The sequence below is a fragment of the Oryx dammah genome, unplaced genomic scaffold, assembly GCF_014754425.2.
Source record: "Oryx dammah isolate SB20612 unplaced genomic scaffold, SCBI_Odam_1.1 HiC_scaffold_11210, whole genome shotgun sequence".
NCBI lineage: Eukaryota > Metazoa > Chordata > Mammalia > Artiodactyla > Bovidae > Oryx > Oryx dammah.
In genome coordinates this window covers 4,904,412-4,928,440 of record NW_024080603.1, presented here as the reverse complement: position 1 = coordinate 4,928,440, position 24,029 = coordinate 4,904,412, and the positions used below count along the sequence as shown (strand labels likewise).

General features: G+C 40.4%; 2 protein-coding genes across 2 annotated transcripts in view; both read right to left on the bottom strand.

The window, feature by feature from the left end:
- The window catches only part of LOC120860990 (coiled-coil domain-containing protein 112-like), a 30,443-nt gene extending 7,962 nt beyond the window's left edge, over positions 1–22,481 (bottom strand). Inside the window, exons 1-5 of the mRNA XM_040236699.1 lie at positions 22,213–22,481; positions 12,700–12,821; positions 8,751–8,872; positions 2,555–2,644; positions 305–380 (exon numbers count right to left, since the gene is read on the bottom strand). Coding sequence (XP_040092633.1) covers positions 305–380; positions 2,555–2,644; positions 8,751–8,872; positions 12,700–12,821; positions 22,213–22,326 — 524 coding nt within the window. The 5' untranslated portion in view covers positions 22,327–22,481. The remainder of the gene's footprint in view (positions 1–304; positions 381–2,554; positions 2,645–8,750; positions 8,873–12,699; positions 12,822–22,212) is intronic.
- LOC120860933 (vegetative cell wall protein gp1-like) overlaps positions 22,331–24,029 on the bottom strand; it is a 109,227-nt gene continuing 107,528 nt past the window's right edge. The window contains exon 4 of the mRNA XM_040236643.1: positions 22,331–22,701. Within this exon, the coding sequence (XP_040092577.1) occupies positions 22,331–22,701 (371 nt within the window). The remainder of the gene's footprint in view (positions 22,702–24,029) is intronic.

Genomic DNA, 24,029 nt, shown 5'->3' with positions numbered 1-24,029 from the left:
GGTATCTTCTCCACTTCACATTATTAACATTTATAAATCTAAGCCTTCAAAGAGTTTCCTCAGAGGAAAAAACAATCTTTCAAACTCTTATTTTAGAGTTTATAGACTTCAAATATAAATGAAAATTCACTTTAAACATGAAAAGCAGTCTAAAACCTAGTGCAAAAGAGAGGTATTATATTGCTTTTGTGTAAGACTAGTATTAAATTTGTAACAATAAAATAGTTTACATACAATTACTTAGTAAAGAGTTATTGAAAAATAAAGGTAAATAATTTTAAATTAAAATGTGTTTAAAACATACATCAACCTCTGCTCTTCCTTAAAAGTGTTAATTGCATTTTCAATTTCCTCCATCATTTCTCTGAGCTTTTCAACAACTGTAAAAAAAAAAAAGGGAAAAATTATGTCATATTTTATTATGACTAGGAATTAAAAATTAGGAAGAAAATTAGAACGTTCTCTTAATTACAAAACATTTCTCAGCCTAAAGGATAAGAAAAAAATGTACTTTTGAAAAGTAAATTTTTATGATTGAGATTTTTTTATCTCACATTTTTTTCCTAAGCATACATACCTTAAATATTATTTTTTTTCCAAAAAACTTCTATATCACATATGTTTTCTGTGACTTGCGCTTTTTGTTTAACAGTATGTTGTAATTAACTTTCCATATCAACATACATATGGTACTTCATTCTTTGTATGGCTACACAGCATTTCATTGTCTAATGCTACCCTAAATCATTAATTCTCCAACTGATGAACCTTTCAATAGATGCAATGCTGTAGTATATTTTTGGATGCTCAAATAAGTGTTTTTATTTTATTTTTTAATTTTCATTTTATATTAGACTATCATTGATTAACACTATTGTGCTGGTTTCAAGTGTACAACAAAGTGACTCAGTTGCAAATATACATGTATATATTCTTTTTCAAATTCTTTTCATATTCAAGCAGAATTCCCTGTGCTATCCAGTAGGTCCCTGTTGCCTATTTATTTTGCAGTACATACATGTCAATGCCCAACTCCCAATCTATCCCTCCCCCTTCAAGTAAGTATTTTTAGAGGATAACTGATTGCTATAAAAAGTATGCCCACTTTACAGTATGTAAAATACTGTCACATTGTCCTTCAAAGAGGCTCGAGCTATTTACAGGTCCTGAGAGTGCTCCTTCTCATGTAATTCCAGCCATTTCCAAAATAATCAAAAATTTATTATCATTGACTTAACTGACATTTTTATAATAATTACTAAGCCTGAGCACTTTTCCATATGTGTTTTGTGTTATAAAAACTTATAATCTTTGCCCATCCTCTTGATCTGTTACCTTTGTTGTTCAAATTTGTAGACACTCTTTACACATTATGGATATTAGCTTTTTAAAGTTACATATATATTGCTAATATTATCCTAATTTGTATTTCAACTTTTCTGATAGGTTTGCGGTATTTTTGAATAGTCAGTTATGTCCACTTTTTTCTTTATGATTTCTGACTTTTGTCATTATTATAAATTATAATATAATCATAAAAAGAGTAATCCATGTTCTTTTCTAGTATTTTTAATGGTTTCGGATATTTGCTATTTTTAGTGATTATGCTATAAGCAGTGCATAAGCACTCTACGTGCTTCATTCCCACAACTCTGAGTTAGACTGTATGATTATCTCCATTTCAGAGCTCAGTAAGTGAAATTTCAAACAGATTGAGTAACTTGCCTAAAGCCACTTACCTGACAGTTCAAGGATTTGACCCAGCATGTGCCTGATTCTTAAAGCGACACATCTTGAGCACTTTACTGCTTTGAGCACTTTACTGTACTGCTTTGATCTCTCAGGAATGAATGTTGGTATAAGGAAAGAGGCAAAGACACTATTTTGTCTTTCACAAAAGACTAAAAGTTGCCCAAATACTACTTAGCCATTCCGTCAGGTATTTGAAATGCCTCTGAAAGGCAGTAATTTCAATTAGCAAATGATGGGAACAGTAGGCAAAGAATCAAGAATCTTTTCCTCTTTATCAGCTGAACCTGAATCTTCGCATACCACAGATTCCTCATCTGAAGCTGCTGCTGCTGCTAAGTCCCTCAGTCGTGTCTAACTCTGTGCAACCCCAGGGACTCTAGCCCACCAGGCTCCTCTGTCCATGGGATACTCCAGGCAAGAATACTGGAGTGGGTTGCCATACCTCCCCCAAGGGATCTCCTCGATTCAGGGATCAATCCTGTATCTATTCTGTCTCCTGTGCTGGCAGGCGGGTTCTTTACCACTAGTGCCACCTGGGAAGCCCTATTCATCCTATACATGACATTAATAGTTGTTCTACTTCATAATTTATAAGCATTTGATAGCATTTTAAAGACTAAAAAATATATAAACAGCAGATATTACAGTTTCCCAATGTTTCCTTATAAATCTCTAACAAAAAGTAGGATTTAGCTCCTCCATTAATGCCAAATAGAAAAACTTATTTTTTAAAAATGTATTTTTCTAATGAACAATAGAAAAAACTAATACATAAAAAAATTGAAAATGTAAATTTACTTACAATCAGGTGTAGGCTTCGCATCTTTTAATTGATGCTGAAGTTTCTTTACATTGTTGTATATTTTGGCCAATTGTTGCTGGATTTTTGCTCCTGTAAGGAAGGACATCACCAGATGGTCAACACCGAAATCAGATTGATTATATTATTTGCAGCCAAAGATGGAAAAGCTCTATACAGTCAGCAAAAACAAGACTGGGAGCTGACTGTGGCTCAGATCATGAACTCCTTATTGCCAAATTCAGACTTAAATTGAAGAAAGTAGGGAAAACCACTAGACCATTCAAGTATGACCTATATCAAATCCCTTATGATTATACAGTGGAAGTGAGAAACAGATTTAAGGGACTAGATCTGATAGACAGAGTGCCTGATGAATTATGAACGGAGGTTCATGACATTGTACAGGAGACAGGGATGAAGACCATCCCCATGGAAAAGAAATGGAAAAAAGCAAAATGGCTGTCTGGGGAGGCCTTACAAATAGCTGTGAAAAGAAGAGAAGCGAAAAGCAAAGGAGAAAAGGAAAGATATAAGCATCTGAATGCAGAGTTCCAAAGAATAGCAAGGAGAGATAAGAAAGCCTTCCTCCGCAATCAGTGCAAAGAAATAGAGGCAAACAACAGAATGGGAAAGACTAGAGATCTCTTCAAGAAAATTAGAGATACCAAGGGAACATTTCATGCAAAGATGGGCTTGACAAAGGACAGAAATGTTATGGACCTAACAGAAGCAGAAGATATTAAGAAGAGATGGCAAGAACACACAGAAGAACTGTACAAAAAAGATCTTCATGACCCAGATAATCACGATGGTGTGATCACTCACCTAGAGGCAGACATCCTGGAACGTGAAGTCAAGTGGGCCTTAGGAAGCATCACTATGAACAAAGCTAGTAGAGGTGATGGAATTCCAGTAGAGCTGTTTCAAATCCTGAAAGATGATGCTGTGAAAGTGCTGCACTCAATATGCCAGTAAATTTGGAAAACTCAGCAGTGGCCACAGGACTGGAAAAGGCCAGTTTTCATTCCAATCCCAAAGAAAGGCAATGCCAAAGAATGCTCAAACTACTGCACAATTGCACTCATCTCACACGCTAGTAAAGTAATGCTCAAAATTCTCCAAGCCAGGCTTTAGCAATACGTGAACCATGAACTCCCTGATGTTCAAGCTGGTTTTAGAAAAGGCAGAGGAATCAGAGATCAAATTGCCAACATCCGCTGGATCATGGAAAAACAAGAGAGTTCCAGAAAGACATCTATTTCTGCTTTATTGACTATGCCAAAGCTTTTGACTGTGTGGATCACAATAGACTGTGGAAAATTCTGAAAGAGATGGGAATACCAGACCGCCTGACCTGCTTCTTGAGAAACCTGTATGCAGGTCAGGAAGCAACAGTTAGAACTGGACATGGAACAACAGACTGGTTCCAAACAGGAAAAGGAGTACATCAAGGCTGTATATTTTCACCTTGCTTATTTAACTTATATACAGAGTATATCATGAGAAATCCTGGGCTGGAAGAAGCACAAGCTGGAATCAAGACTGCCAGGAGAAATAAGATGACACCACCCTTATGGCAGAAAGTGAAGAGGAACTAAAAAGCCTCTTGATTAAAGTGAAAGAGGAGAGTGAAAAAGTTGGCTTACAGCTCGACTTTCAGAAAACTAAGATCATGGCATCTGGTCCCATCACTTCATGGGAAATAGATGGGTAAACAGTGGAAATAGTGTCAGACTTTATTTTTTGGGGCTCCAAAATCACTGCAGATGGTGACTGCAGCCATGAAATTAAAAGACACTTACTCCTTGGAAGAAAAGTTATGACCAACCTAGATAGCATATTCAAAAGCAGAGACATTACTTTGCCAACTAAGGTCCATCTAGTCAAGGCTATGGTTTTTCCAGTGGTCATGTATGGATGTGAGAGTTGGACTGTGAAGAAAGCTGAGCGCCAAAGAATTGATGCTTTTGAACTGTGGTGTTGGAGAAAACTCTTGAGAGTCCCTTGGACTGCAAGGAGATCTAACCAGTCCATTCTGAAGGAGATCAGCCCTGGGTGTTCATTGGAAGGACTGATGCTGAAGCTGAAACTCCAGTACTTTGGCCACCTCATGCAAAGAGTTGACTCATTGGAAAAGACCCTGATGCTGGGAGGGATTGGGGGCAGGAGGAGAAGGGGACGACAGAGGATGAGATGGCTGGATGGCATCACGGACTCGATGGACGTGAGTCTGAGTGAACTCCGGGAGTTGGTGATGGACAGGGAGGCCTGGCGTGCTGCGATTCATGGGGTCTCAAAGAATCGGACACGACTGAGCGACTGAACTGAACTGAACTGACTGAAGGAAGAAGGATGTACTTTAAAATAAGTCTATGACAAATGTGGTTACCAATTCAGGATTCTTCACACAAGACTGATCACCCTCACCTAGTAAATTACTGAAGAGCAATTAAAGAACAAAATATGGTTTATGAGTGTTAAAATAGCCTGAGCCAACTCTTGCTCTAAATAAAGCATCTAATTTCGTCTAATATTTTAAGGCACAATAGGTTAAGTCTTATTATAACCTGTGCAGGGAAATGTCCTTAGAAATATTTTTTTAACTCTGGAGACTGAGTTATTGGACACTCCAATACATGGATCAGTAGCATAATTTTAGTCATGTTTTATTCTTTAACAGTTTTTTCCTTTTTGCTATAATTTATGGACATAGAGTTGATCTCAATTACTGTTAGAATATTAAAACTGTATTGCCAATACTAATGCTATGAATACTGACAAACTGCCCAGTGAGAATTAACTTTATCTAACTACACCATCTAAGATGGGCTGGTGACACCCACTGGTGTCACAGTCATGGCCTTGAGGAGACATCTCAGGGCCATTTAGTGGTGTCTATGCTATAGGTTTCCCTGTAGCTCAGATGGTAAAGAGTCGGCCTGCAATGCAGGAGACCTGGGTTCAATCCCTGGGTCAGGAAGATCCTCTGGAGAAAGGGATGGCAACCCACTCTAGTATTCTTGCCTGGAAAATCCCACAGACAGAGGAGCCTGGTGGGCTACAGTTTATGGAGTCAGACACGTCTGAGAGACGCTGCTACTGCTATGCTACAGGTCGCCAAGTGCAGCCAAAGGACTGGTCTAAAGTAAGGTGCTAGGCCCACAATAAACGCCTGCAGAACAAAGCGTCTCAGAGCCATTTTCAGATGCTCTGTGTCATCAGCAGGAAGACTAGATTATTTTCTTCTTTCATATTTCCCTTCTGAAGTAGTAACCTTACTGTAATATTTACTTAAATTACTAGGATAAAGTCAAATATTCATATTCATATACATATTCATATACTAATATTTGATCATCATCTTTGGGTATTTTGCTTGTACCTCCCCCTTATTTTTTTTGGCAACTCTTCCACAAATGAACATGAAACACCAAAAGCCTCTGTTCAAACGTCCTCAAAAACAGTTATTTTTTTAAAAAAGTTTATCTTTAGGCTGGAAGCCAGGGCTAATATTCAAAACAAACCAAAATATGCATATATGGCTTTGGATTTTTCCTTTTTTTATTAAAATTCCAGAGTTCTATAAAAGTAGAAACTTTACCCAATGTATTTTATAAGGTCTTACTCATTTTTGGAATTTTAGGTCACAAAACTTCCCTTGTAATCAGGAAAGTGTTTTCTGTTGTTTTACATTTGCCATAGTTTGAACAGCTACAATGATACCACTATAGGGAAAATGATCTTTTATTAATTCATTTGGAACTGACATTCTGCACTAAATAGGCAAAGCATTCAAGTACAACATTACATAAATACAGGCTAAAATGTGACATAATATTTGAGGTAAAGTATAGCTATTTAATGCTTCTGAGCTGAAACATGTGAAAGAGAAATTTCTATATCCTTATATTAATGCAATGCATTCCTTCTTCTCCAAGATAAGATAAACACAAAGTATGAATAAAGAGAAGCAAAATTGTAGACAAAGGGAAATTAGAAAATAAAAATAAAGTGCCTTAAAAGGGAGAAAATCAAGTGACTTAAAATGCACAGAATGGAGATACTCTACTTAACGGCATGATGCAGAGACAGAAAGATCAGCCTTCTTGTCTGTAAAAGAACTGAGGGATATTAAGAAACATCAATATTAAACAAGGGATGCTCAGATTCTTCTATGAATCAAAGAGGAGAACTGGAAATCCGGCATTTATGTTAGCTTTCATCATTCCAACAGAAGAGAGAGAATGATTCTTGCCACTGTCTGACAAAAGATGACTTTTTAAAATAGTGCAATCTTATATTCTGAAAGGAAAAACTTACTAAAAATTTCTTTTAATTAACTACAAAGGTGTCTCATGAGCAGTATAATCTCTATGTGATAAGTCTTAATATTTTATAAAGCTTGGTTGGTTGGTAACCTTTGCTGTGCTGTGCTGTGCTAAGTTGATTCACTTGTGTGTGACTCTTTGCGACCCTATGGACCGTAACCTGCCAGGCTCCTCTACCCATGGGATTCTCCAAGCAAGAATACTGGAGTGGGTTGTCATACCCTCCTCCAGGGGAATCTTTCTGACCCAGGGATCAAACCCACATCTCTTATGTCTCCTGTATTGGCAGGTAGGTTCTTTACCACTAGCACCACCTGGGAAGCCCCTGAAAACCATTACTTTTCCTTTAATCAAAGTTAAGACGTGTTTTTACTATAAAATAAGGACTTTGCAGTTTAAAAAATCTACTCTACAAGGAAACAAGGTATTCTTGTAAAATTCTTAAGGCCAACATTTAGTACAGTTAATAATTATTAATATTCATAACAAGCAGTAGAACATATTCACTGTACAATCTCTAACACTTTCTTATATATTAGGTTGGCCGAAAGGTTCATTTGGGTTTTTCCATAACAACTTATGGAAAAACCCGAATGAAGCTTTTAGCCTACCCAATACTATTTCACCAGATGTACAGACAGCTCTCCTATGGCAGAAACAGCAGGTTTTATTAATATATCACAGACAAGTAAACTCAGGTTTAAGCAACTATGTGACTCGAGCACTTTAACGGTCATACAGGTTCTGAATCTGTTGATGCTTACTGAGTCTGGGATTCAGTCAATAGGATCCTGGTGATGAGCTAAGATCAGACACCCAGTAATCAGTTTTCCTTTATTTTTTAAATCTGTTGCCCATAAGCAAAGCTTTATTTAAAAACTGACACCAAAATATGAGAGCGTTGTTGCAAACCTTGCAAAAAATTAAACATAATTACATTATCTTGGTAGATTAACTGGAATCACTGAACTGAAAAGGCTTCCTGTGAAAGGACACAGATTCAGGAAACTGTGGATCATTAGTATTGCTTTCTTCTAAATGAACATCCTTCTGAGTCTGGCCTTTCCTCCTATTGGCTGGCACAACAGTTGAACAACCTACACCAAACACCACTGTGTAAGCCTGGCTGTAAGTAATCTTGTAGCTGCTGCTGCTGCTGCTAAGTCGCTTCAGTCGTGTCCGACTCTGTGCGACCCCATAGACAGAAGCCCACCAGGCTTCCCCATCCCCAGGATTCTCCAGGCAAGAACACTGGAGTGGGTTGCCATTTCCTTCTCCAATGCATGAAAGTAAAAAGTGAAAGGGAAGTCACTCAGTCGTGCCTGACTCTTAGCGACCCCATGGACTGCAGCCTACCAGGCTCCTCCATCCATAGGATTTGCCAGGCAAGAGTACTGGAGTGGGCTGCCATTGCCTTCTCCGAATCTTGTAGCTACCTGGACATTTTACATACATAAAGTAAGAATTTGGACTTTGAACCAGCTGTGTCTTTTTATGTTTCTTCTGTTCCTCTTCCAAGGAAGGCTACAGTACACTTCCAGCTAAAGGCATGTTGATCCTTTTGCAAGCCCAGCCCATGCAGATCTTTAAGGCACCCTTCCTTTACTTTAAAATAATGTAGTATCATTAACTGATTTGACAACCAGAAGACAAAACTCTCTTTTTCCTATTAAGACAGGTATAAATATCCAGACTAAATAGTGACCCCCCCCCAAAATAAATACATATCCTTAAAAGATAAACTCATTACACCAATTAGAATGTATCTTGATAGAGACTGTAACAGTCAACGCACAAGGACAAAGCACAGGGCAAAACTGTGACTTTATATCTCTCAATGGGTTTTGTTCATCATGAACTCAACTTACTTTCTGTTTTCCTGCTGTTAATCAGTTTATTTTCCAATTCTTCCAGCATACTATGTTCAACTCTGAAGTCACTTTTTTGGTTGTAGAAATGACTGTGTTTGTCTTTTTCTAGATTAATAACCCTTTAGAGAAAGAAACAAATAGTATAAATATGATTTAAGTACATTTTTAATTGTTTAAAATATGAATATACTTACAATCTGTACTTTGTATTAATTCATCAAAGGATTCAAAATAAAATTACTTGGATCAATAAGGCTATGGAATCAAAACAGTAGTCATTCGGTCATGTCCGACTCTGTGACCCCACAGACTGTAGCCTGCCAGGCTCCCCTCTGTCCATGGAATTCTCCAGGCAAGAATACTGGAGTGGGTTGCCATTCCCTTCTCCAGGGAATCTTCCCAAACCAGGGATCAAACCTGGGTCTCTGGCATTGCAGGCAGATTCTTTACCATCTGAGCCACCAGGAAAGCAAAATGCACTATAGAAATGCAAGTTATTAATGCTAGTAAAACTAAAACTTCAAAAGGCAAACAATCTATGAAGGCAGGGATTTTAGTGTTTTTATGGGATATGGTCCACATTTACTTCAAAGCTTCTTCATCTCATCCTTGCTCCTTGGCTTTAATCCATCTACCAGTAAGACTTCTAATGTTAGCTTGAACCCTGGGTTAAAACAAAACAATTTACCATCAAGAAACTTTTTCGGTTGGACAAAGAAATTTATTTTCTCAACATCTATTTTCTTTCTCCCACAAGGTGGAAATTAATATAAATACGTCTCCACTAATCCTGAATTTAATGAGTGGTGGAGCATCTCTGGTCACTGATTTCCTTTCCTCTATCCTGAGGGGCAACTATATAAGGCAGAGTCTCACAATCTTTTTCACTTGCCACACCAAGAAAAGAATTTAATATGTAAGGCACCCTGAGGTAAATAGATGAGAATGCCACAGGCCCTACCTGGCTGCCCCCAGGTTGAGGGAGTCAGAGCTTCAATCTATGTTGGGAGGAAGGAAGGGGGAGAACAGAAATATCAAAAAGCCTTTAGTCTGCAGGTCAGTCTAACAGGCTGAGGGCAGCTCCTGCAGCCCTGCACTGAGCACCAGCCCGTCTCGACTCTGGCTGGGGTGAGGAAAGGCACTACAAGCAGACAGAAATGCCCATCATGGACACAGGCTATGCTACGACAGTCAGTCATGCTTTGTTACTCCTGGATTCGAAATACTGACCCATTGCTATTGCTAAGTCACTTCAGTCGTGTCCGACTCTGTGCAACCCCATAGACGGCAGCCCACCAAGATCCCCCATCCCTGGGATTCTCCAGGCAAGAACACTGGAGTGGGCTGCCATTTCCTTCTCCAATACATGAAAGCAAAAGGTGAAAGTGAAGTCACTCAGTCATGTCCGACTTAGCGACCCCATGGACTGCAGCCTACCAGGCTCCTCCGTCCATGGGATTTTCCAGGCAAGAGTACTGGAGTGGGGTGCCATTGCCTTCTCCAATATTGACCCATATAGATATTCAAAATGTATAATGGAGACAAATTGCCAAACAAAAAGAGATGCTCAACCTCCCTCGTAACATGAGAAAGGAAAACTGAAAGTATACCATGGTAACATGGTGTATCTATCAGACTGGTGGGAAAAAACACACAAGTTTAATATATTCTGATGATAAAACTGTGGGGAAATGGGTCCTCTCATATATTGTTGGTGAAATCATAAATGGCCTATCAAGGACAATTTAGAAATTAATCATTATTCATTACAATCATGAATAATCAGAAATTATTCATTACAATCACAAATTCATGTACCTTTGAGCCAGCACTTCTACTTGTAGGAATTTTTCCTAAAGATACACTCATAGATGTGCAAAATGATATGAACCTCCATGGATGCTCCAATTAATTAAGCATTTATTTACTATAACAACGTTTTCTGCAATCTAATGTCTATCACTGCTGCTGCCGCTAAGTCACTTCAGTCGTGTCCGACTCTGTGTGACCCTATAGACGGCAGCCCACCAGGCTCCCCCGTCCCTGGGATTCTCCAGGGGGCAGATTAAATAAGTGATGGTATATGCATACAGTAGAATACAATGCAGTACCATGTTCTATGTACCGATAAGGAAAGATCTCCAAGATACACTCCTTTTTAACAAAAGTTCTATATGTAAATGTTAAGACATACTAGAGACTGATAAACTGATTCCCCTCATATCGTCATATGATATATACCTCAGACCACTCTAACTCAACAATTACCTGTCTTTTTCATCTCCTTCATCTACCTTTTCTTATCTTTCCTCTTCCTTTTTTGCTTAAGTACTCTAAAGAAAATCCACTACATTATGTACTTCCACTCCAACATACTTCAGTGTGCATTTCTAGAGATTATGAGTATTTGATTTGTATAATTATAATACCATTATCATGCCTGAACAAAATCAATAATTTCTTGGTATCTAGGATATACTCTTAAGTTAAAAATACAAAACAAGATGCACAACAATGTATATAGTATACTACCATTTATTTAAAAAAAAAGGAACCATCTGAATATGCATTTTTATGTCCTTAAAAAAGCATATAAAATACCTGTGGAAGGATACATAAGAAACTAAAAATGGTTGTTTGGGGAAAAGGGAAATGGGTGATATGGGTCAAAGGTGAAACAAAGACCTTCCACTGTGGATCCTTTGATTTGAATTAATTTTTCAATTATGTGAATATATAACCTATTCTGAAAATAAAAATATTACAAATGGTGTTCTCTATATTCAATGAGAAGGTTGGATTCAATTTCAATGGATTTTTCTAATACTCTTTCAATGTGTTTTTCCAAAACCTTATAACAGATGAAGAAAGCCTAATCAGAGTTATAAAACCTATACACAGATAAGGTACCTATCTATACTGGCATAATCTAACTGGCTTGCTATATTTATGTACATTAATCATCTGGCAGATTATCTTATCTAGAAAGAAACATAAACCAGAAATCTTAACCTAGAGTCCAATTCTATCTAAGATAATGCATTTTATAAATTAAAAAAAAACCTGTAGTTTATTAAATTCTGAGTATTAAAAATGAGAATTAAACCAATACAGTCAGAATTCAGTCTCACAAGGCTGCACTATGGTATAACTTGTTAAAATTCAAACAGTATATTATTTATTGGCAGAATTTCTAAACAGACAACTGCCACTAATTCTGGTCCAGAGATCATTTCTTACAAAAGCCTCCTTTTCTCTTGGTTCTTCAGCAAATTGATACTGCATAAATTCAGAGCAGTGTTTTATAAAGCTTCCAACTATAGGAGAGGGTTAGCTGCTCTGAGCTCTAGTTCTTTTACCTTTACTCATTATATTTGTTAAATCATATGGTGCTACTAACAATGTTGAACATTCAGTAAATATCACTGGTTATTTAAAAAATACATAAACACTAAAACTTAAATGCCACCTTCTCAATTTTTCTAGTCATAATGTACAGGGTGGATCTGAAAGAGGTAGGGACAAAGGAATGGAGACCAATTAAAAGGCTAATTTTTTAAAAAAAAAACTCAAGAGTACAGTAGGACTCTTCATTAAAATTATTCACTCAAAAATATTTACCAAGTGCTTACTTTGCTAAGTCAAAATGTATTCAATCTGTTATTTGATATATGTGATCTAAAGAAATCTTTTATTCTCCTTGATATACACTGATTCAAAACAGTGAAATTAAGATTTAAAGAACTCTACTTAAAATTAACTTTATATTAAATAGTTTACTATCATTTGTATATTTCACATTTCTCACTGGTCCCTTGTTTTACATTTGAAAGACTAGTGACTAGTCTTTGGTATGGGATTAGATAGAGTGGGGGAGAATTAACTTTATATTGTTCATAATAAAATGATGAGTAATGTTCCTTGAAGATACTGTTCTTATACTTACTGGTTTTTAAATTTTTCAGCTGTACGTATGAATTCTGCTTTCCTAGTTCGATTAACTTTCTGCTTCCAGTTTTGAAGCTGAAAAGGACGAATTCCACCTGAAGTACCAAGGCAGCCATCATTCTGAAGAGAAAACAAAAACAAATTTATCCTCAATAATAAAAATAGTGGGAGATGAACATGGAATTTTTTTCAGAGTGTGTGCTGTCCTTAGTTGCTCAGTGGTGTCTGACTCTGCGACCCCATGGACTGTAGCCCACCAGGCTCCTCTGCTCACGAGGATTCTCCAGGCAAGAATACTGCAGTGGGCTGCCATGCCTCCTCCAGGGCATCTTCCCAACAGAGGGATTGAACCCAGGGCTCCTGTATTGCAGGTGGATTCTTTACTGTCTGAGCCACCAGGGAAGCCCTTTTTTCAGAGATAAAACATCAATAATGGGGTTTCTCAGGGGATGATTTTGGGGCCAATCTTATTTAATTTTTAAAAATACAGCTTGTGGAAGAAGGAATATGTGTTTTAAAATGCTAAATTAGTGAGAAATGTAAAGTCTTCAGGGAGTTTTAGAAAAATCTCTTTCATTCATTCATTCATTTACCAATATGCATTGAACACTTATGATGTGACAGGTGCTGGCCTAGACACTAGGGAAACAAAGATGGTCCATGGTAACATGTGTGCGCTGCATGTTAAGTTGCTTCAGTTGTGTCCAACTCTTTGTGACCCTAGGGACCACAGCCCGCCACGCTCCTCTGTGCATGGGATGCTCCAGGTAAGACTATTGGAGTGGGTTGCCATGCCCTTCTCCAGGGGATCTTCTGAACCCAGAAGACTGAGGAATGGAGCCCACATTTCTTATGTCTCCTGCATTGGTAGGCGAGTTCTTCACCACTAGTGCCACTGGAGAAGCCCCCATGATAATAGGGCCTCCGCCTTAAAATCTAGAGAGGGAAACAGACTTAAGAAGAAAAGAGTAAATAAGCGATACATTAAAAAAAAAAAAAAAACCAACACTGTAAGGGCTATTAAGGAAATAAAGAGTGCTGAGATGAAGATAAAGGGGACAAGGGATTGTTTTTTTGTTTTTTCTTTTCAGTTAGAATGGCCACAGAGGTCTATTTGAGGGGATGATGTTTAAGGAAGAATGGAGCCGGCCAGGCCAAAAGCTGCAGGGAAAGGTGTGCCAGGCAGAAGGACCAGCATGTCCAAAAGCCCTCCATCATGAAAAAAGCTTGGCTGGTTCAAGCAGAGCAAAGACAACTGTGACATAAGATGAGTTAAGTACAGAGCTTTGTAGGAGTTGAAGGTATAGAGTCAGGCAAGTGGCATATCACACCAGCATTTTAAGTCACTAACAGGAGTCTGAATTTTACTGAAGGGTTTAGGGTAGGAGAATGCCATGATACATTTAATTTTTAAAGAAAATCTTTCTATTTTTTAAAGAACAAATTCAGGGAGGTGGAGGAAGAGGCGAGGCAAGGCTGGAAGCAGGAGAATCAATGAGACAGGTGAAGCAGCAACAAAGACAAGGAATGATGGTATTCAGGTCTACCAGGGTGATGGTAGAGATGGAGAGTAAGAAGCCTAAATGTATCTTGGAGGTATAACCAAGAGGAACTGCTGACAGCCTGAGAGATTAAAAAAAAAAAAAATAAAGGAACCAAGCCATCAAATTTCAAGGAACGAGCAAACAAGAATAAAGTAATGATTTTAGGTTAATACTTCTAAAATTGAGATTTACTTCACATACCATAGAATATGCATTTAAAGTTTACAATTCAGTGTTTTTTACTATATTCACAAAGTCATGCAATCATCAACACTATCTGCTGCTGCTGCTAAGTCGCATCAGTCGTGTCCGACTCTGTGTGACCCCATAGACGGCAGCCCACCAGGCTCCTCTGTCCCTGGGATTCTCCAGGCAAGAACACTGGAGTGGGGTGCCACTGCCTTCTCCGCAACACTATCTAGTATCTGAATATTTCTATTATACCCAAAAGAAAGCTCGCACTCATTAAGCAGTCACTTCCCATACCCTTTTCCCACCCAATTCCTGGTAATCATTAATCTATGTTCTGATTCTATGGATTTGCCTATTCTGAACAATTAACATAAACAGGATCATACAATATACAACCTTCTGTGCCTGGCTTCTTTCACTGAGTATGATATTTTAAAGATTCATTCATGTTGTAACATGAATCTACTTCATTTCTTTTCATGCTTAAGTAATAGTCCACATGACTCTAACATATTTTGCTTATCTACTCATCAGCCTATGGACAATTGGGTAACTTTCACTATTTGGTCACCATAAATAATGTTACTAAGAACATTTATGTACAAGTTTTAGTATGAATTCAATTTTCTTGGGTATTTCTAGCAGTGGAATTTCTGAACTACAGTTACTTCTTTACTTTTCCATTTGTGTTATTTTTTATTGTTACAGTGGAAGCATTCCTGTAAGTCCTTTATCAGATAAATGACCTGCAAATATTTTCCCCAACTTGGAGTTCTTTTCACTTTCCTGATGATATCCTTTGAAGCACAGAAGTTTTGAACTTTTGAAGAGCTATCCACCTGTTTTCCACAGTGGCTGCATCATTATATAATTTTACATTGCCATCAGCATGCTATGGGAGTTCCAGTTTCTTCACATCCTCACCAACATTTGTTATTGTCTGTCTCTTTTACTAAAATCATCCTACTGGATGTGAAGTAGTAACTCACAGTGGTTTTGATTAGTCCATAATGACTAATGATGCTGAGCATCTTTTCATGTACTTATTGGCTATTTCTTTGAAGGAATACCTACTTATATCTTTTCCAATTTTAAAAACTGGGGTGTCTTTTTGAGTTTTAAGAGTTTTATATTTTTAGATATGTCCTTATCAAAATATGATTTGCAAATGTTTCTCTCCCATTCAGTAGGTGATCTTTTCATTTTGTTGATATTCCCTTTACTGTGCAGAATCTTTTCAGTTTGATGTAGCCTCCTTCATTTTTAGATAATTATTTCGCCAGACACAGAATTCTTGGTCAACAGTCCTTTTCTTTCAGCATTTTGGCTATGTCTGTTATGCCATGGGGCTTCCCAGGAGGGGCTAGTGGTAAAGAATCCACCTGCCAATGCAGGAGACATAGAGATGCGTTTGCTTCCTAGGTTTGGAAGATCCCCGGGAAGAGGGCACAGCAACCCACTCCAGTATTCCTGCCTGGAGAATCCCATGGACAAAGGAGCCTGGTAGCCTACAGTCCATGGCATTGCAAAAAGTCGGGCACAACTGAAGCAATTTAGCATGCACACATATTATCCCACACTTTTGAAGTCCAAGGTTTCTGTTGAGAAGTCAGTTGTTAATCTTATTGAGAATGCCTAATGTGTGTTGAATTGATTTCTCTGTTGGTGCTTTGAACATTTTCTTTTTGTCCCTTTTTTACAGTTTGATTATGACATGTCTAGGTATGGATCTTGAAGTTCACTAAATTTCAGTAATGTATAGATCAATACTACAGCCATCATTTCTTCAAAAATTCTTTCCCCGCTTTTCCCTCTCTCCTGGGACTCTCACTAGCTGTGACATCTGATGGTGTCTCACGGGTCTTTAATGCTCTGTTCACATTTCTTCATTTTTTCTTTCTTTAGATTCCTCATTCTGGAAAATCTAAATTGACCTACCTTCTTCTGCCAGCCCAAACGTAGTGTTGAGTCTCTCTAGTGAATTTTTCATTTGCATTTTTGTACTTTTTAACTCCAAAATTTCTATTCCATTCTTTTGCTATAACTTCTCTCTTTATCAGTTTGGTTCAGTTCAGTAGCTCAGTCGTGTATGGCTCTTTGCCATCCCATGGACTGCAGCACACCAGGTTCCCTGTCCATCACCAACTCCCAGAGTTTACTCAAACTCATGTCCATTGAGTTGGTGATGTCATCTAACCATCTCATCCTCTGTTGTCCCCTTCTCCTCCCACCTTCAATCTTTCCCAGCATCAGAGTCTTTTCAAATGAGTCAGTTCTTTGCATCAGGTAGCCAAAGTATTGGAGTTTCTGCTTCAGCATCAGTCCTTCTAATGAATATTCAGGACTGAGTTCCTTTGGGATGGGCTGGTTGGATCTCCTTGCTGTCCAAGGGACTCTTAAGAGTCTTTTTCAGCACCACAGTTCAAAAGCATCAGTTCTTCAGTGCTCAGCTTTCTTTATAGTCCAACTCTCACATCCATACATGACTACTAGAAAAACAATAGCTTTGACTAGCAGACCTTTGTGGACAAAGTAATGTCTCTACTTTTTAATATGCTGTCTAGGTTGGTCATAGCTTTTCTTCCAAGGAGTAAGGGTCTTTTAATTTCATGGCTGCAGTCACCATCTGCAGTGATTTTGGAGCCCCCCAAAATAAAAAAGTCTCTCACTATTTCCCCATCTATTTGCCATGAAGTGATGGGACCAGATGCCATAATCTTCGTTTTCTGAATGCTGAATTTTAAGCCAACTTTTCACTCTCCTCTTTTACTTTCTTCAAAAGGCTCTTTAGTTCTTCTTCACTTTCTGTCATAAGGGTGGTGTCATCTGCATATCTGAGGTTATTGATATTTCTCCCAGCAATCTTGATTCCAGCTTGTGCTTCTTCCAGTCCAGCGTTTCTCATGATGTACTCTGCACAGAAGTTAAATAAGCAGGGTGACAATATACAGCCTTGATGTACTCCTTTTCCTATTTGGAACCAGTCTGTTGTTCCATGTCCAGTTCTAATTGTTGCTTCCTGACCTGCATACAAATTTCTCAGGAGGCAGGTCAGGAGTCTGGTATTCTCATCTCTTTAAGAATTTTCCACATTGTGTTGTGATTCACACAAAGGCTTTGGCATAGTCAATAAAGCAGAAATAGATGTTTTTCTGGAACTCTCTTGCTTTTTGATGATCCAGCAGATGTTGGCAATTTGATCTCTGGTTCCTCTGCCTTTTCTAAAACCAGCTTGAACATCTGGAAGTTCATGGTTTACATACTGTTGAAGCCTGGCTTGGAGAATTTTGAGCATTACTTTGCTATCGTGTGAGATGAGTACAATTGTGCAGTAGCTTGAGCATTCTTTGGCATTGCCTTTCTTTGGGACTGGATTAAAAGCTCACCTTTTCCAGTCTCTTTTTATAGATATTTTCTATTTGGTGAGACACCATTCTCATACTTTTATTTCTTTAGAAATGGTTTTCTTTAGCTTTTTGAACATGTTTAAATCAATAATTTAAAATCTTTGTCTATTATCTCCAACATTTGGTCATCTTAAGGGACAGTTTCTTTTTACTATTCTTTTTTTTTAAATTCTTCTGTGTGTGGACCATATTTTCTTATTTCTTTGCATATCTCATAATTCGTCAGCAACTCAACACTTACACTTTGCTGAGGCAGTCTGTGTACAAGCTGGAACATGGCATCAGTGCTGGGGCAAGCAGTTTACAACTCTACTTTAGCCTTCACTTCCTGTTGCACAGTTTCAAGGTAGCCAAAGATGAGAGCTCAGGCCTTCTTAGGCTTTCTCTGGCTGCATTCATTTCCTATCACTACTATAAGAAACTTACCAAAAAAATCAGTTCACCACAAACTTAAGAGACTTAAACAACACAAATCTATGCTTTTACTGTTTCTGAGGTCAAGTCTAAAATTAAGGTGTTGAAAAGATTGCATTCTTTTTGAAAATCCAGAGAATTTACTCCCTTACCTTTTTTCAGCTTTTAGTGGCCACCTTCCTTCCTTGGCTCAGGGCCGCTTCCTCATATCGCATCGCCCTCTTGCTTTCACTATGACATCTCCTCTTGGTTCTAACCTCCTGCTTCCTTCTTACAAGGACTCTTGTGAATACATTGGAAAGTAAAGTGAAGTTGCTCAGTCATGTCCAACTCTTTGCGACCTCATGGACTGTAGCCTACCAGGCTCCTCTGTCCATGGGATTTTCCAGGCAATAGTACTGGAGTGGATTCCCATTTCCTTCTCCAGGAATACACTGGCCCACCCAGATACTCCCGCATAAACTCCCTGCCTCAAGAGCCTCAACTTATTCACATTTGCAAAATTCCTTTTATCACATGAAGTCACATGTTCACAGGTGCTGGGGGTTAGGACGTGACTATCCTTGAAGTAACACAGTGATACAGTGACGATGCACACTGACTTACAATCCACTGTGTCTGAGGCAGATGGAAATGACTGACTGACATGGAGTAGAGAAGAGGAGGACTGTCCAAGCAGCTGTCTGGAGCAGGCTTGCTTGTAAAAATATATTAATAACAAAGGATTCCCCCTCCCCTATTTGTGTTTATTGTGTATTATTTGTGTTTGTTGTATTAACATTAAGGGAAATGTCAAAAGAAGACCAAAAAAAGGTGTATGTGGGGGGGGGGGGGAATTCTTCACTCTGCCTCACCTGGATATACACACAGCCCTATTCATTTGTGTGATCTTCTAGAGGAAATCCATTTTGAGTAATTATGTAAAGTCAGAAAAGTAATGTGGTTATTACTGAAGGACCACTCCAGTCAGCCGAATGCCATTAAATACAGGTCATCACAGACAGGGCACTAGAGACAAAGAGAGGACACAGCCTTACTCTGGAGCAAAACTGGGACATACACTCATGAGATGCAGCCAGAGATACTTCAAAAAAGTCAAAATTAAATGTGCTAAAAAGATCAAGAGGGAGATGGCATCTAAGAGGAGAATCAAGAAATTTGTAGTCTTTGGTCTTGAAAAGCAATGGCTGAGAGGAATTATGAACAAATAATATACAAACATTAAAATACATACATAGGGTACATTATTACTTTTCCTAATGATGAATGAGAAGATTTCACACTCTCTGGAGGCTATAAAATATAAAATAGTTCTAAAACTTCAAAGATAATTGTTCCAAAATAATTTAAGGGAACTGTTATAGACTGAATTACCACTCCCCTAATTCACATGTGGAGGCCCTAGATTTGGAGGTGGTGCCTTTAAGGAAGTAATTAAGGTTAAATAAGCTCATAAGGATAGGGTCCTAATCCATCAGGACTGGTGTCCTTTTAAGAAGAGGAACACCAGAGAACTCTCTGCATGTACACAAAGGGCCATGTGAGGACACAGCAAGACGGCAACTGTTTACAAGCCAAAAACCAACCCCGACAGCTCCCTCATCTTGCACAAGATCTCGGCTGGATCTTTGCAGCCTCCCAGACTGTAAAAATATATATATATATTTCTGTAATCTAAATCACTCAGTCTGTGGTATTTTGTCATGGAAGCCCAGGCAGGCTAATCTAGGAACCTTAGTATTTTGGCAGATACCTCTAATATCATGAGGCTGTCACGAGGAAAATGATCTCTTCTCAGAAAAATGTTAGCTGTTTCACTGTCAGGGTCATAGGTTCACAAATTCCTATGACAAGTATTCAAGTCCAGGGCTGGGCTACAGAATCTGAGTCTATAATGTGCATGTGTTTGTATACATATATATATGTATGTGTGTGTGTGTGTGTGTATATGTGATATGTTGGGGGGGGGGTACAAAGAAGGATAACACATAAACTCCTCAAAAGTCACAATCTTCTAGAGATTCTAATTCTTTTTTAAAACCCAAACACCCTTGAGAAATTCTACCTCGCTACTGCCACAATAGCCAACCATGAGGCTCTGCCTTCTCTAAATTGGTGAGAGCATATAAAATTGGGTGTCTCAACCTCAGCCCTACTGATATTTTGAACCAGGGGACTTTTTGTTGTGGGGGACTGTCCCTCAGCCTGTGCCAGCTAGATGCCAGTAGCACACACAGCCCTCTCCACAGTCCACCTGCAGTTGTGACAACCCAAACTGTCTCCAGACACTGCTAAATGTGAGGGGCTGAAGGGACAGTTGAAACAGCTCCATAGGTGATTCTGATCCAACACTGAGGAAGGGAAACCTCTGAGAATCACTGTAGTGGGCAGAAGTGTGCGTCAGTAACAATATTAAGAAACTTGTGAGAAATGCAAACCAGGATGATGTGGAATTTCTGGAAATACATAAAGATACTGTATCTCCTTAGAGGAAGAAAATGATGGAAGCTGTCCTCAGCTCATAACAGCGTTCTTTCAGGTTTGGACTAATCCACAAACATTTATGGAGTGTCTACTACGTTTCTGGACTAAAGCAGCACAGTTTTTGGTGCTGGGGATGTAACAGTGAATAAAAATTCCAAAAGTTTCTTCCCTCATAGAAGGCAGGGTTTACATTCCTAGATGGAGAGGAGAAAGACAACACACAAAAAATGAATATAAAATATGTAGTATATTATAGGGTAATCAGTGTTATGCTGCTGCTGCTAAGTCGATTCAGTCGGATACAGAAAAAACCTAAAAAGAGAACGGTGTGCTAGGTAACGGGATTCAGTTTGGGGAGGTCAAAGAAAGGATCATTGAGCTGATTGCATTTGAAGAAAGATATCTGAAGGTGGAGATGGTGCTGGCCATGAGACCAGGAAGGAAGAGCATTCCAAGCAGAGGGAACAGCAATTGCAAAGCTCCTGGGGTAGGAGTGTGGTCACCTGTCTGAAGGACCACAGAAAGCCAGTATGGCTGCAGCAGACCCAGAGCAGGGTACTGGAGATGAGGTGACCGGGAGATCTCGGGGGCAGCTCAGAAGACCTGTAGAGTCTAAGGTGTGGAACATGGTGAAAACGTTTGCTTTCACTCTGAGGGATCTGGGCAGACAAGTGTCATTCCTGAATGGTCTGGTTGTTGTGAATATGTCAGGAAGGCAAGAGTGGGTGAATAGAAACCAACTAAGAAAGTGTTTCTGCTAAGGGAGAAATGATGGTGTGGACATGGGTAGTAGTGCTTGAAGTGGGATTCTTGACTTATTCTGAAGGTAGGGCAGACAGGAATTGCCTGTGCTTTGGGTGTGGGCTGTGAGAGAATGCGGAGGAGTCGAGATCTTTGACAAGAGCTGCTGGCTCCAACGATTCTCTTCTGGGAATCCCCTAATCCTTACTGCAGAGAAAGGGGTTCCAAGGAGATCTCTGGAAACACATCTGCCTCGGAGACCATCCCAGTTTGATTCCTCCTTGGGTTCCCAGCGCTGACACAATAATAGAGCAGCCATCAGTCGCTGGGCACTGACTCTCTCTCTAACCAAGCACTGTACCAGGGGCTTCCCAGACAAGGTGCAGGGTTCAGGAAGGTGCGTATGATCAGATCCAACCTTTAGAGAAGAAACGGAGTCACGAGAGGTTAAGTGTGTTCCTATCACAGAGGCAGAGCCAGGGTTTCCACCCAGACTTTCTTCCACTCCCAAACCACCAGGGAGGGGGCTCCGTAACAGCAATTAAAAATGCAGGAGCGAACAAAGCACAAGGCTGGCAAGCGCCAGGCCCCGAGCGAAGGGAGGCTAACGGCCCCGGCTCCCGCCTCCCGGCCGCGCTGCAGAGGACACCTGTTCAGCCGGGGACCCGTCCCGCGCCTCAGGCGCCCGCAGCCCCCTCAGGCCCACCTCTGCCTCCTCCATTTATTTACCTGTTGCGGCACCGCGGCTCCCACGCCGGTTCCCGGGGCCGCGCCCGCCCCCGCCACAGCCCCGGCTACGGCGGTGGCCGCCGCCGCCACCACGACCGTCGTCAGGGCGGCCATCTTTTCACGCCGCGCCGCGCGCTCCAGCGGCGGCCACCCGGGTCTGGAGTGGCGGGCTTCGGTCGTGCGGAGCCCCGGGCTCTGCCGGGGCGGCGGGGCTCCTCCACCGGGATGCAGAGCGCGACGGAGATGCGGGGCGGAGCCGGGCCGAGGGGCGAGGCGGGGCGGGTTCGGAACCAGGGCGGGGCCGGAGCGCGGGACTGAGGCTGGGGCGGGGCGGGGCCGGAGCGCAGGGCAGGGGCGGGGCCGGAGCGAGGCGGGGCCGGGTCGGAGCGCGGGGCGGGGCCGAAACCGGGGCGGGGCGGGGACTGGTGCGGGGCGGGGGCGAGGAGGGGTCGAAACCAGGGCGGGGCGCGGGGGCCGGCGGCCGGGGGCCTGGGACCCGGGGGAGGGGGCCGGGGGGCGGGGGAAAGGGACCGGGTCGCGGGGTGGGCTGTGCCGTGCTGTGTGGCGCGGCAGTATTGATATATCACCGTCCATTATCTACTCTTACTTTGCAAAAATATTTCTCCTCGCCCCCGGTTCCCTAACTGCCAGGAAAATTCAGTCTTTCACTGTCATACTTAAATTTATTCATGTCATATATATAATATATATAGGTATCTATATATTCATAGATATAGGTACTTGGGCTTCCCTGGTAGCTCAGACGGTAAAGCGTCTGCTTGCAATGTGGGAGACCTGGGTTCAATCCCTGGGTCCGGAAGATTACCCTGGAGAAGCAAATTGCAACCCACTCCAGTACTCTTGCCTGGAAAATTCCATGGATGGAGGAGCCTGGTAGACTGCAGTCCACGGGATCGCAGAGTCGGACACGACTGAGCAACTTCACAAAAAAAGCAAAGATAGATACTTTACATAATAGAACTTTTTTCTGGGTTTCCATTAAGTTCTGGTGAAACAGTATAAAATGAAAAAACATGATTGATGAGCCTGAACAATAAATGATATTTCACATTTTCAAACAAACAAAACAGAGCATGCCCCACACCATCAGATATCAGAAGCAGGAATGGCCCACTCCGAGGACTTGGCCAAAGAGAAGAGAAATTCCAAAGAAACAGTGTTGGGAAGGTGGGGGAAAAGGCAGAGATGACTTCTCCAGTCAAGGCATGTGCAACCAGTCACAATTCAGCTAGTTTGTGCTACCTTGCATTTTCTTCCTTAAAAGGAATGGATTCATCTATTCATCAAATCTTTCATTCAGTCAATATCCAGCTGCCAGCCCTGGAAAATTAACTGTGGAATCAGGTGAACAAACAAGCTTCCTTCTTTCCAAACTTCTAGTAGTGACTTCAAACAGTTCAGTTCAGTCGCTCAGTCGTGTCCCACTCTTTGCGACCCCATGAATCACAGCATGCCAGGCCTCCCTGTCCATCACCAACTCCCGGAGTTCACTCAGATTCACGTCCATCGAGTCCGTGATGCCATCCAGCCATCTCATCCTCTGTCCTCCCCTTCTCCTCCTGCCCCCACTCCCTTCTAGCATCAGAGTCTTTTCTAATAAGTCAACTCTTTGCATGAGGTAGCCAAAGTACTGGAGCTTCAGCTTTAGCATCATTCCTTCCAAAGAAATCCCAGGGTTGATCTCCTTCAGAATGGACTGGTTGGATCTCTTTGCAGTCCAAGGGACTCTCAAGAGTCTTCTCCAACACCACAGTTCAAAAGCATCAATTCTTTGGCGCTCAGCCTTCTTCACAGTC